Source organism: Perognathus longimembris, chromosome 2 (assembly GCF_023159225.1).
Source record: "Perognathus longimembris pacificus isolate PPM17 chromosome 2, ASM2315922v1, whole genome shotgun sequence".
Classification (NCBI taxonomy): Eukaryota; Metazoa; Chordata; class Mammalia; order Rodentia; family Heteromyidae; genus Perognathus; species Perognathus longimembris.
Genome location: NC_063162.1, coordinates 60457588 through 60471083, shown reverse-complemented (window position 1 = coordinate 60471083; position 13496 = coordinate 60457588). Strand labels below are relative to the sequence as shown.

Sequence of the window (13496 nt, the reverse complement as noted above, 5' to 3'; positions counted from 1 at the left end):
AGTCAGGAAGTCAGGACACACAAGAAGCAGACAAGAAGGAGGGTACAAGGTCAGGGCCCATAGGAAATAGACAGGAAGAGGGTTTGACACCAGGAAGAGAGTGTCAGGATATACAGGAAGTAGACAGGAGGAGGGTAGGATGTCACGGCCCACAGGATGTAGATAGGGGGAGAGTGTGAGGTCAGAGCTCACAGAAGTAGATAGAGAGTATCAGGCTGTACAAGAGGTAGACAGGAGGAAGATATGAGGTCAGCACCCACAGGAAGTAGATAGGAAGAGGGTGTGAGGTCAAGACCTAAAGGAAGTAGATAGGAGGAGGATGTGAAGTCAAGACCTACAGGAAGTAGACAGAAGGAGGATGTGAAGTCAAGACCTACAGGAAGTAGACAGGAGAAGGGTGTGAGGTCAGGGCCCACAGGAAGTAGATGGGGGAGGGTGTGAGTTCAGGGCCCACAGGAAGTAGACAGGAGGAAGTTATGAGATCAGAGCCCACAATAAATAGGGCTGTGAGCTTCTTCCCTTCAGTTATCTATTCAGGCTCAATAGTGCTAAAAGCACTTTCACAGAGTTGAATTTGTAAGTGAATCTGTCACCGTGGAGATCTTGGGAGGATAGTCAGATCTTGGGGTTCTGGTCAGCTCTTGGCCTGACCTGAAGATCAGATTTGAAGAGGCATCAGCTTGGGATTCAAAAATCCATCCAGAAGAGAGAGCTTCAAATATCTGGTACAACCTGTCCTTAGTGCCTAGGCAGTAACATCATATCCAAATGATTTTGTTTCTATACAAAGGAAACTAAGCCAATGCGGGCATGCAGTTTGTTGTGATAACTAACAACAGACTCACATTTCCCCACCCAGGAGCTGGCATACCAACTCTCTCCTGCTCCGTGAGCCCTTTATTTTTATCTAAACAACCTCAGGACCTTTGATACTTCCCTTGAGGGGGCTGTACATTTTTTTGTCCCTTCTAAGGAGATACTTCAGAAGGAATCTACCTCAAAAAACATCCACACGCTACAGAAAATACAGTACACATGTACTGTGCACACTAACTACACAATACACATTTCTCACTTCTTTAGACACAATGGCAGAATAAGGGTTTTCTTGGGTAGCCAAAAGAATGAAATATGATTTCAGAAGTTGAAGGACAAATCAATAAAGCTCTATCCTCAGCTCTTGCACTGACTAAAAATGCTCATGAGTTGCTAGATAAATCCAATGTGCTTTGGTAAGACATATCTAATAGACATATTTAATCAGTGTCATCTTTGATAAACAGACGAAGGGGGAATGTCATTCTTTCTTCATAGGAGGATGAACTGCTGTACATTCCTTAATTCAGGTGCCATCTCCCTCAGCTTTCCAGGCTGAGTTGGGTGCTCTTCTGAGCAACCTGCTGATGACTGAATGTTGAAATGGTAACCATCTTGCTTCTCTGTTAGATTTGAACTCACTGACTGCAGAGCACAGGTTTCATGATTATGCTTCCTCCAGTGCCCACCAAAATGCCTGGCTCTGTGCTGAGGTTTGTGTGTTTGTTTGTTTGTTTTTCCAGTCCTGGGCCTGGGACTCAGGGCCTGAGAACTGTCCCTGGCTTCTTTTTGCTCAAGGATAGCACTCTACCACTTGAGCCACAGTGCCATTTCCAGCGTTTTCTATATATGTGGTGCTGAGGAATTGAACCCAGGGCTTCATGTGTACAAGGCGAGCACTTTACCACTAGGCCATATTCCCAGCCCTGTGCTAAGGTTTGAAAAAGGGATAGAAGTGGGGGGGGGTGGCAGGAAGGGAGGACAGAGAGGACGGAGAGAAGAAAAAAGGAAGTAAGGAAGAGAGAAGGGATAGAGAGGGAGGGAAAAAGAAGAGAGACAGGGTTGAAGTAGGAAGAGAAAAAGGAAGGGAGGGAAAAGACAAAGGAGGGAATGGAGGATAGGGAAGAAGAAAGAAAGCAGGAATAAGGAATGGAGGGGGAAGGAAAAAGGAAAAGAGGAAGGGAGGAGAGGAGAAGAACAGAATAAGGGATGGAGAGAAGGAGACATAAATGATCCCCCCTTCTCATCTTGGTACAAACCATCAAGTGAGTTGTTCTTTCTGGAGTAACGACTCTTACCTTTTGTCTCGGGGCTGTAATCGGAATTGAAGATGAAGGGTGCTTTGCTGTGAGCAGGTGCAGGCTGGCTTTTCTCAGGCCCTGGTATGAGCGGACAGACAGACAGACCCTGCTATCCCCTAGGGCCCCAGAGAGCTGACTTGGGTCTCCAGGCCTCCCCCGGCTGATCCTTTTGCCCCTCTCCGTAGCCCTCCCAATGCAGTCACCCAAGACAGAAGAAACTGCTTCCCCACCCCAGCCCCTCTGGTACTTTCCCTGGTGGGGACACAGTTTTATAATGGTGATTATTATTGAATGAAGAGGCCTTTGTTAGCCATTTTCTCCCAGAGGCTCCACGAATTCTAAGGTGAGCTATTTTTTTTCTGACTCTAATAAGACAAAAAAAAAAAAAAAAATAACGGGAGGACCTGCCGGTCCTGGGGTGGTGGCATGGTGGCTGCTCTGGTCCTGCCCTGTGCAGTGAGAACAGGTGTGTGTGGCTGGCACTGTGGCGTAGTACTGGGCTGGGCTGACTTCACAGGCGGAGCCAAATCCAGCAGCTTCGACCCAGGGGTGCAGTGGGGGGGGGGCAGGTGAGAGAGGGAACTACCCGAGGACATTTTGACAATGAAATTCAGGTGTAGCTGTACTCGCTAGGAAAATATGTATAAAATCCCCAAATCTAAACCATGAGCTGGCATGGCTGTTTGAATCTGGCCCCTTTCTGCCACCCCCATCTCCCCCAAACTCCTGCAGCCCAAATGACCTGAGCTGAGTCACTTCTCCAACCCCCAGAGACTAGGGGCTCAAGAATACACATTCCTTTTGAGTGCAGGATGTAAAGACCAGTCACTAAATCAGAGCAACTTGTTTTCCTCACTTGGGGAAATTGAGTCAACAGACTCTACCGACTCAGTTTCCCTGGGCCAAGCCTGAGAGTGAGCTTAGCCTCCCTCAGTTTCGCACTGACAGGCTTCCCCAAGATGGCATGAGCAGGGATTAAAGGACTGCCGTGAGTCGCGGGGCTGCAGTTTCACATGAGGTTGTGTGTGGGCTATCTTGGGAAGCCTGAAGCACATACCACCCTCTTCGTCCTCCCACAAATGTGCACCACCCCACTGCCCACAGAAGAAAGACAGGAGTCCAGGGACAGAGGTACACTGGTAAATTTTCTTCACTTTTTCCATGAGAGTCTTTTCTTTATCAGAAAATAGCTTTCCTGGGGCAAACACCCTTCAGCAAAGAAAACCTATCGCCCACTCACAGTTTCTGCAAACTCCATCTTGGGTCATCTGCGGCCAGTTCCACCTCAGTGACCAGGAGCCCTGCTACCATATGCCACTAGTGACCCACAGGAGGGTGTGGCTGAGCTCTTCCTGCGAGGCTGGGAGTGCCCATCACAGGGATTGGCATTTCTGGGACCTGAAGGAGGGAGCCCACCCTTGAGAAGGAGGGTGTGGGGGTGCAGGAGATCAGCCACCCCATAGGGTTGACAGTTTCTTATGTCCTACCATGCTGGTGCAGGGCCAAAGAAAGACAAGAATGGGGGGGGGGGAGGAGGGCGGAGAGAAGCAGATTTGAGAAGAGACTCAGAGGGAGCCCAGGGGGCCCTGGGATGGAATTACATGGATCCCCACCTTCTTGTGAATTTCAGGAATCTCAAATAGGTAAGTATAAATGTGTGTGAGTGTGTGTGTGTGTGTGTGTGTGTGTGTGCATGAGAGAGAAAGAGAGACAGAGAGAGAGGGAGAGAGGGATTAGTTGTTAAGAACTGTAAGCTGTTTTGTTTTGGGGGGTTGGGGATCCAGTCTGTTGCAATTCTCAGGAAATGCCTTCAGTGGCAAAGTCCTCTAGGTCTTCGGTGGAGATGATGTTGAGGCCAGAGGCTTCTGTGCCCTCCTCTAGGCTTTGCGGAGGCCCCTGAGGGGTAGGGTCATCCTGAGGCCCCGGGGCTGGCTGTAGTCCTCCACCATGGATGCTCTGGGGCCTGGCACGGGGGCCCTGCCTGAGGAAGGTAGGGGCAGAGAGCTGGGACGAGCACCGTACAGGCATCAAGGTCGTCACTGGCACAGGCCGGAAGCCGGGGTACAGCAGGTAAGGGGCAGCCAGAGCGTCCTGCAGGGGTGGCTCGGGGGACGCCCCCTCTGATGAGGGCACAGAGATTTTAACATACTTGCCTGTCTCTGGGTCATAGAAGGTCTTGATTTTCACCTGCAGGGGCAAGTCGAAGACAAAATACTCTCCAGACTGAGGATCTTGGAGGATTTTTTGGGTGGCAGGGTAGGGGGGCAGGGGTGTGAGAGCCTGAGGCCCCCAGGGCCGCCTCCCCATAGGCTCTGGGCCTCCTGACACTGAGTGGCGGTGTGTTGGAGGCGGCAGGGCTCGCACGACAGGAAATCTAGCTCCTGGAGGGTCTCTAGGAGAGGTTGGCCTGTGCTCTGTCCCCTGCAAGTTCTCCCAGGCCTCTCCAGGCTTCTCCTGTACCCTGTCTGTCTTCTTCCGCTTGCTGGCCAGCTTCTTGGCCCTCCTCAGGGCCTTCTCCGTCTTGGGTGGGACTGCCGGGGGTTTGCTGGCTGTCCTTCCCCGGTAAGCTGGATGCTCAGATTTCTCAGAGGGGCCCGCAGAGCTGCCAGCCATCTCCAACAGCGCACCCTTTGGAGAGAGAGTTCGGCCATCTTCCACTGCTCCCTCCAGCTGGAGATCAGAGCTATCTGCCTCCCACATGAGACCATGCGTCAGGTCCTCCCTTCGGGTGAGCCTGGCAGGGCTTGGGCTGGCCCAGGAGCTGGAGGCTGGAGGCTCTTCCGGCAGCAGACCCAGGTCGCTGGGGATCTGGGAGCCATCGTCCCAGAGGCTGCTGGCAGCTGGGGAGCAGGCGCTGCTCTCGCCCAGGGAGCTGGGGTAGGGAGAGGCCACCATCTCACAGGGGACCAGCCTTCTCCCAGCAAGCCCTGCTCTAGGTGGAGACAAAAAGTGAGTCTGTGAACCTTCTTCCTGCTCTTCCCAATAGGTACCAGGTGGCTGGGCTTCTGAATCTTCCTGGGGGAAAGTGATGGTGGGGATATGCCTGGGAGTGGGCAGTGCACCCCCTCCTGTGGCCTTGCTTTTGCCATCACTGGCCAGGAGTTCATGTGTCACATCTGGGGATGACATCCCGTAAGCCCCTCCTCCCGCCAGGAGCTCAGGTGGGAAGTCCCCCTTCTGAGCTTGCTCAGAGCTCTCCATCTTGGCTCCATTGTATACCTGCTGGGGGTCCAGGCACTTGCCCACCTTGTGCTTCAAGTATGTGCCTTGTAGGCTAGCAGATGTTGGAATGCTGGGCATCTCCTGATTTGGGGGGGCACAGAGGCCACCAGCATCCTCCCCCCATGCTTGCCTCTGCAGTTCCTCCTCTCTGTGGCCACTGATGAGAGCATCCTCGGAGGATGTGGTCCTTAGGAGAGGCAGGATGATAGGCTTTATCACTGGGGTGGCCCTCAAGGTGTTGTCTTTAATGGTGAACAGCTTGTGCTTCTTTGGGGCAGAAGCTGGTGAGGGAAGGGCATCGTTGGCATGAGAAAGGGATGTGTCCTGTTTTCCTTGGATCCAAGAGCCTCTCAAATTCCCTTCCTCTGTGGATGCCTTTCTGGGTCTCCTTGCAGGCAGCTCTGCCCCTTCTCTTCCCAGCACCCTACCCTGGCTAGGCTTTTCCACACACCTGTCCCCATTATGTGAGCTGTAGTCTGGAGGGTCAACCTTTTCTAGCACATTCTTCTTATCCTTCTGACTGTCACATGCACTCATGTCCTTCTTCCTGTCTTCCCACTGGCTCTCAGGAAACCATGACTTCTGCTGATCTTCAAAGGAGGCAAACGATTGGTCTGAGGAGCTGGTACTGACCTTGGCCTTGCTCTGAAGGCTCGGCATGAAGTCAGACTGGCTGTCACTGTAGAAGACCTCCTCTTCCTCAGGGGAGAGAGGTGCAGGGGAGAGTTTCTGGCTCAAGGGTGGGACCAGAAGTCCCACCTTTTGCTCAGGTTCTGTCTCCTGGGAGATGGATCTCGAGAGCCCATTTTCGACTTGGTGGATCTTGGTTTTCTCTGCAGTCTGTCCAGTCTCAGGCTCCCTGTCACAAAGCTTCAGTGACAGGTGCTTTCTGGGGTAATGTTCCTTGGAGTCTGGGTGCCAACTGGCCTTGGCAAGACCCAGTTCTGCCTCTCCTTCTGCTTCCTTTTTCTCCTCACATCTCCTTTCTATAGCCTCCCCATTGACACAGAAAGGGGCTTGGGTGCCAGTTGCAGGGGAGTTGAGGGTTGGATGGATTTCTGAGGAGGAGTCACTGGGGTCCCCCTGGGTACCGCTGTGAGATGGGCTGGGGGCATTGGTTGGGCTCTCCTTTGAAAGCTCCTCTGGAGGGCTTTCCTCAAGTCCATTGGGCAGCATCACCCCATTGGTGATGGCTTCTTGCTTGCTATCCATCTTACCCCTGTGCTTTTCATCAAAGCCTTTTAAGAGCGGGGAGGGACTGTAGGTACTCTTGACGCGCTTCCGCACGTCCTTGAGGTTGAACAAGAGGCTGGGTGCTTTGGATTTGTAACTGTCTCGAGGCAGGTGTTCACTGGATTCCTTCTCCTGGTACCCGTTTAGCTGTGTTGGTGGGGAGGGGCTGATGTGTGCCTGCTGGGGGTCTGAGGACTCCAGGGGATGCTTGGCAGGTATGATGGGGGTCAGGAGCTTACTGATATTAAAAGGAGGACTATAATGCTCACTGGGGTCCCCAGAAATGTCTGGAGCATCATTGTCTGGAAACTGCCCTGGGGGGTTGTGCTTTGAGAATGGAGGCAGCTCTCTCCTGTGGCTCTGCTTCTTTTCTTCGGGAGTATCTTGGCGATTGTCCTTCCCTCCTTTGCTAGGTTTTGGCTTCCTCCACGGGGGCTGGCTTGGCTTTGCCTGAGGCTCTGATTGTGAGCCAGAAGATTTTTCCTCAGCAGGAAAGACCAGGGCTCCTGGGTCTCTGGGCCCCCAGGATCCCGATGTGCACAGAGGTCCTGGGGCCACTTGGTTCTCTTCCTGGGTACAGCTGCTTCGGGCCTGGCAGGGAGAGACTTTGCGATCGGGGGCATGAGGCTCTCTTAATAAAAGTTTGTCCTCGTAATGTCTGGGAGCTTTGCTTTCTGGGATTGTTTCAGCCACCTCCTTCCTCTCCAGCAACTTTGGCTGGTGGGCATTCCATGACTCAAAAGCACTGTTTTCACTATGCAGAAAAGTCCCTCTGGGAGCCCACTCCTTGCTTCTTTCGGGTTCAGCTTTGATTGACTGGTTGGGTGGAGAGGGGAACCGCGACTCAAATGCACTGGTGGCCCTGTCCTCTGCTTGGAGGAAGCTTCCAGAGCTGTGAGAGGCCATCTCAGAGTTCTTGGGAGCCTCTTGTTCTCCAAGGTTCCTGCCAGGCTGGTGGCCACTCTGGTGGGGATTGGAGACTTCAGCGGGCACTCTTCTGACAGTCAAAAAGGCAGAATCGAAACAGAAATTGACACCGCTTTCTGGGAGAGGGGCAAACTTGGGGGGATTTTTGAGAGCCGGAGGCTTGCTAGGAGGAGGCCTATTGTCACAATGTTGGCTCTCAGGTCTGTCAAAGGATTTGATTAATGATGAGACTTTGGAAATGGGCTTAGTGCTGCTCCTTAGACCAGAAACAGGTACCTCCAGTCTCCTCTGGGCTGGCATTGGTGGGGGGCTGGTTTTGGGGTACCTTTCCTCCCCTTGGGCATATTTGGGCAGCTGCTGGAAGGTGGCGGCCCAGCCTGTGTGCTCTGTGCCTTGGGATGGAAGCTGAGTCCAAATGCCACTCTTCCTTTGGGTGTGGCCCACTGTTTCTTGGTGGAAAGAGCCAATCCCCTGGCGGCTGCTCTCTGGAGAAAGGGTGAGATCAGAGTCCTGGAAGGAGGTGTCTTCGGAAATGCACAAGCTCCGGAATGCCCTGTCTGTCAGGTTACTCACCTCTCTGTCTGCATCATCCAGCACACTGCCAATGCTGGAGGTATCACTGAACGCATCTGTGCCTTTCTTGCTCCCCTGCATGGTCTGTGGGCACTGGCTGGCTGGCCCCTGACAGTGGGTGATGTCTTGGGTGAGATCCTGGCCAGTCAGGTACAGCCTTCTTCTCACAAACTTGAACTTCTTGTTGACCAGCTGCACTTGCAAAGTGGGAATTTATTTATTTTTTAATCCGCCTCTGTAAAAGAAATGCATGATGTAAACAGTAAATTCAACTTAATAGTCTGTACACTGCCCTGGGTGGGTAATGGTGCCTGGGCTGGCTAGTTGGGTGCTGTTGTGGCTTGCTTACTGTATGGTTTGGGGTTAGCCACTCATGCTAGATGTTTATATAACTGGGTTCTTCAGGTGTGATGAACATGGAAATCGGTGGAAATGGTTCAGCAGCTTACCCCATGTAAAGCAGGTAAGCCACCTTTAATCAGGTGAAGTCTTTAAGAGAAAAACAATGGAGAAGAGGATGGTAACAAAGCAAAAACAGAAAGAAAGGAAAAGACAAATGTGATCACATAAAATGGAAAAGTTTCTGTACAACAAAGGAAAACAACTGAATGAAAGCCAAGTGCAGCGGCTCATGCCTGCAATCATAGCTACTCAGGAGGCTGAGATCTGAGGATCAAGATTTGAAACCTCCCCAGCTAGGAAGTCCATGAGACCCTTGCCTCCAATTAGCCACTAAAAAAGGTATAAATGGAGCTGTGGCTCAAATGGTAGAACACTAACTTTGAGCAAAAAGAATCTCAGAAACTGCACCCAGGCCATGAGTTCAAGCCCCAGCTACTACACTTCAGCTACTCAGGAAGTAAAGATAGGAGGATCTTCACTAAGGAAACTTGCAACTCTATTTGAAATGTAACTAAATGTGAGAGTGTTCCAAGCCTGGTGTTCAAATCCCAGTTCTGCCCTCCCAAAGCCCCCCAAACTCATATGTGTATACACACACACGTACTATGTATATGTGTGTGTGTGTGAAAATCATTAGTGTTGTTAAGGGTTCCCACTGTTAGTGGGAAGGCAAATTACCTAGCCATTATGGAAAACCTTGTGAAGTTTCCTCCAAAAGTTAAAAATGACTTTAGGATTCAGTAATTCAATATCCAAGTATATACATAAAGAAGATGGAATTAAGATCTTAAAGAGATCCTGATTTATTATCAGCTAAAACTGATTATAGTGGAACCCAGTTCAAATGGAAGCACCTTAAATGTCCATGGACAGATTGGTAGATCAAAAATGTGGTACATGCACATGGTAGAATATAATTTAGTCTTAAAAAAGAAGAGGTATGGGCTGGGAATATGGCCTAGTGGTAGAGTGCTTGCCTCGTATACATGAAGCCCTGGGTTTGAGTCCTCAGCATCACATATATAGAAAAAGGCAGAAGTGGCGCTGTAGCTCAAGTGACAGAGTGCTATCCTTGAGCAAAAAGAAGCCAGGGACCATGCTCAGACCCTGAGTTCAAGCCCCAGGACTGGCAAAAAGAAAAGAGTTATACATCTGACAAGGGATTAGTAGCCATAAAAAACCCCTAAATGCCCAAAGAATCAACTGCCCAATTAATAAAGGGATTAATGAGCTGAACAGAGAATTTTTAGAAGCAAAGTACACCACAAATACACAAAGGCACGCTCAACATCCTTGGCTATGCAGAAACTGTAAATAGAAATGACAATCAGAATGAGCATCATCAAGGACATAAACAGCAAATGCTGCCACAGATTCTGTAGAAAAACTAACCCTCATACACTGTTAGGGAGAATATGAACTAGGAAATCAGGACAGAGGTTCCTCCAAAAACATGAACCATAAGACATTCAATGATACACATTTGAAGATGTTCATCAGGGTACAGTAGACACTGCCACACCCACATTTGTTGCAGCAGTATTCATCATAGCTGAGCAACAAAACATCCCAGATGCCTAACTACTGAGGAATGGATTAAGAAAACTAGTCTATAGTCAATGAAATATTATCAGTCACAAGGAAGAATAAAATTATATCATGTATAGGAAAATAGATGTAACTGGAGATCCTCAGGTTATGTAAAGTAAGCCAGGTTCAGAAGGACAAAAGCCACATGTATTCTTTCCAGTGCAGAATCTATCTATCTATCTATCTATCTATCTATCTATCTATCTATCTATCATCTATCTATCTCATATGTCTATGTATCTATCAATCATCTATCTCATCTATCAATCATCTGTGTCTGTCTGTATGATATGTATGTATGTATGTATGTATGTATGTATCAACGTATCCATGAATCATCTAACATGATTATAACTGCAGAACTTCTTGGGGAGATGTGGAGGGGAGAGGAAAGGGAATGATGGAAGGCAAACAGTATTGAAATACATTATGTTTATGTATAAAGATGGCATAAGAAATCTCTGAAACCTGTTGAATAACAGCTGGTAGAAGGAATGAAGAAAGAGCCATGGAGGGAGTTGTCTGATAAAACATAATATATGAATATGTGAAATACTACTGTAAAAACCCTTTAAACAATCAATATCCATTCAAATCTGGATGTTAGGAGAGGGAAACAGGCAGCTGGGAGGGGGGTTCCAGTGCGTGTTGGGGGTTAGAGAGGGTAAAGGAGGGCAGAGACACTCCACATAGTTTATATACATGTCTGGAAAAAGAACAGTGAAACCTGCTGAAACTGTTTTACAAATTGGGGTGAGGGGAAGAGCGTCTGGGAGGGAGGGAGGAGTGAGTTTGATCGAGAGACACTGTGTGCATATGTAGACATGTCACAATGAAACCCTTTGGTACAACTAATATGTGTTAATAAAAGTGTTAGAAAGGAAGGGAAGTTGGCCATTTGTGACAATGTAGATAAATTCAGATGGCATCACACTAAGTAAAATAAGCCTGACACAGAAGGACAAATGCCACAGGAGCCTACTTATGTAAAAGACTCAAACGACCCAAGCAGAGACTAGAATGGCCATTGCCAGGGGCTGGGTGATGGAGACTAGATGGTCCTAGGGATCACACTTTTGATTTTACATGATGAATAAACCCTAGAGCTCTTTTGTGAAGCATGCTGCCTGTTCTTAATGATGCTGCACTGCTGAAGGGTTAGAATTTCGCTAAGAGGGTAGATCTCAGTTTAGTTCTCCCTCTCTCTTCCTCTCCCTCTCCCCTCTATGAATTCTGTTGGTTCTGTTCCATTCTGAAGAACTTTAATAAGGTGTCTAGAATTCAGATACATTTTTGCAATCCTTCCCTCACATTCCATGGGTGTTCCCTTCCTCCTCTATGTGCCTCCTCTTCGCTGCCTATCTCCACATTATGCTGTGACTACCAGCAGCCCTGTGGCCCTTCCAACATGGTGGAGATGTCTGCTGGTGTCCGGGATGGCAGGATCATTCATCAGTACTGGTGCACAATATCAGAACACCTGGTACTATTGGTACTACTTGTGTGTAACATACAAATAGGAGAGAGCTGCAGAACCAAGTCTAGAATCTTAGAGTCAATAATCTCTGGCTAAATGAACTATTATACTAGCAGGGACTTGCTTTGTATTTTGGAACAATGGACTTCTACCTTTCTGAGTAAAAACACTTGATATCTTTGAGAAATTCTTTCTTCCAACTATCATACTCAGAAACGAGGGTTGCTGAAAGCCAAGGAGCCTATTGTACTCCCTGAGCCACATTCAAGGGCAAAAGCCAGGACAGAGATGCTGGTGTGTGTGTGTGTGTGTGTGTGTGTGTGTGTGTGTGTGTGTGTGTGTGTGTGTGTGTGTGTGTATGTGCTGATCCTGGTCTTGAACTCAGGGCATGGGCCTGGAAGCTGTGCTTTTTTGCTCCAGGCTAGCTCTCTACTACTTGAGCCACAGCTCCCTTTCTGGCTTTTTGGTGGTTCACTGGAGATAAGAATCCCACAGACTTTCCTGCCTGGACTGGCTTTGAACCATGATCAGCAGATCTCAGCTTCCTGAGTAACTAGGATGATGGGTGTGAGCTAACACACCCAGCAGAGATGCTGACTTTATGTTTATGCTGGAGACCCCTATCCTCTGGGTTGCTCTCAGTGAGAGAACTTTCAGCATGCTTGTGGGCGTTTGCTTTCTGATCTTTCCTTTCTTTGATCTTCAATCTCCATCTCTAATTTTCCGTTACATGATGACCTGTTTTTGTATATATGTCCAGATTTGTTGCTTGTGACCAAAGAATTCTAACTGATCACAAGTTTATCTTGTGATTCTAAATAAAAGTAAAGTAAGCCCTCAGGAGGTTGAGATCTGAGGATCAAGGATCGAAGCCAGCTGAGATAGGAAAATCTGTGAGATTCTAATCTCCAATAAACTACCAAAAAAGCTGGAAGTGAAGCTGTGGCTCAAGTGGTAAAGCCCTAGCCTTGAGCAAAAAAACTCAGGGAACTTGCCCAGACCCTGAGTTCAAGCCCCAAGACTGATGTGTGCACACACACACAGACACACAGACAGACAGACAGACAGACACAGACATAGGTAGACAGACAGACACACATACCCAGTAAAGAGTGTTCACTGATGAAGCATCCAGAAAAGTAACCACATGAATTCATGCCAGGAGACAGGGAAATGCAGCACCAGCCCACTGCCTTTATTCAGGTAATTTCTTCAATTCTGATTTGAAGCCAGTCTAAGCAGGGGTCAGTCCTAATGCTGGCTTCATCCTCACATGAACAGTGACTCCTCAAGTGTAGGCACCAACCATGGAAGGCATTGGCCCCATGTTGCCTTGGTTTGTGTCTGGAGTGTCCCCACTGGTTCCATGTTACCTTGGTTTGTGTCTGGAGTGTCCTCATTGACTTCATGTTGCCTTGGTTTGTGTCTGGAGTGTCCACATTGGTTCCATATTGCCATGGTTTGTGTTTGGAGTGTCCCTCACAGCCTAGGCTGCAGCAAGGCACAATTGGGAAATGTTGGAAATTTTGAGGCGGGGCCTAATGGGAGGTGTTTAGGTCAGTGGGATTGAATATGACTTTGAAAATGCTATTAGAAGTCTGTCTCTCTTCCTCTCTGTTTGCATCCAGGGTTCTGTGTAGTGAGCACAAACCTCCACCACAGGCTCCCACCATGGAGTGATGTCCTGACTCACCACAGACCCAAGCAATGGGGTCAATCCATCATGGGCTGAAACCTCCAAACTTGGAGTCAAAACAAAACTTTCTTCTTTTTAACTTGGTTTTCTCAGATCTTTGTTATAGCAACAGAAAGAGGAGGACCCCATACCTGTTAGAGCAGTGGGGGCTGCAGGTGCTTGCCTTGTTGGGGTACAGGATCTGGGTTCTTAAGCTTCCTTTCCATTCTTATATTGGTTGTTATCACTGCCCATCTAGAAAGAGGAGAAAATATTTTTA

At 48.8% G+C, this 13496-nt stretch overlaps 1 protein-coding gene across 1 annotated transcript in view; it reads right to left on the bottom strand.

Annotated features, from left to right (window-relative positions):
* Positions 1 to 3849: 3849 nt before the first annotated feature.
* Positions 3850 to 13496, bottom strand: part of C2H10orf71 (chromosome 2 C10orf71 homolog) — a 30749-nt gene continuing 21102 nt past the window's right edge. The window contains exons 2-3 of the mRNA XM_048336058.1: positions 13369 to 13471; positions 3850 to 8307 (exon numbers count right to left, since the gene is read on the bottom strand). Coding sequence (XP_048192015.1) covers positions 3915 to 8153 — 4239 coding nt within the window. The 5' untranslated portion in view covers positions 8154 to 8307; positions 13369 to 13471 and the 3' untranslated portion in view covers positions 3850 to 3914. The remainder of the gene's footprint in view (positions 8308 to 13368; positions 13472 to 13496) is intronic.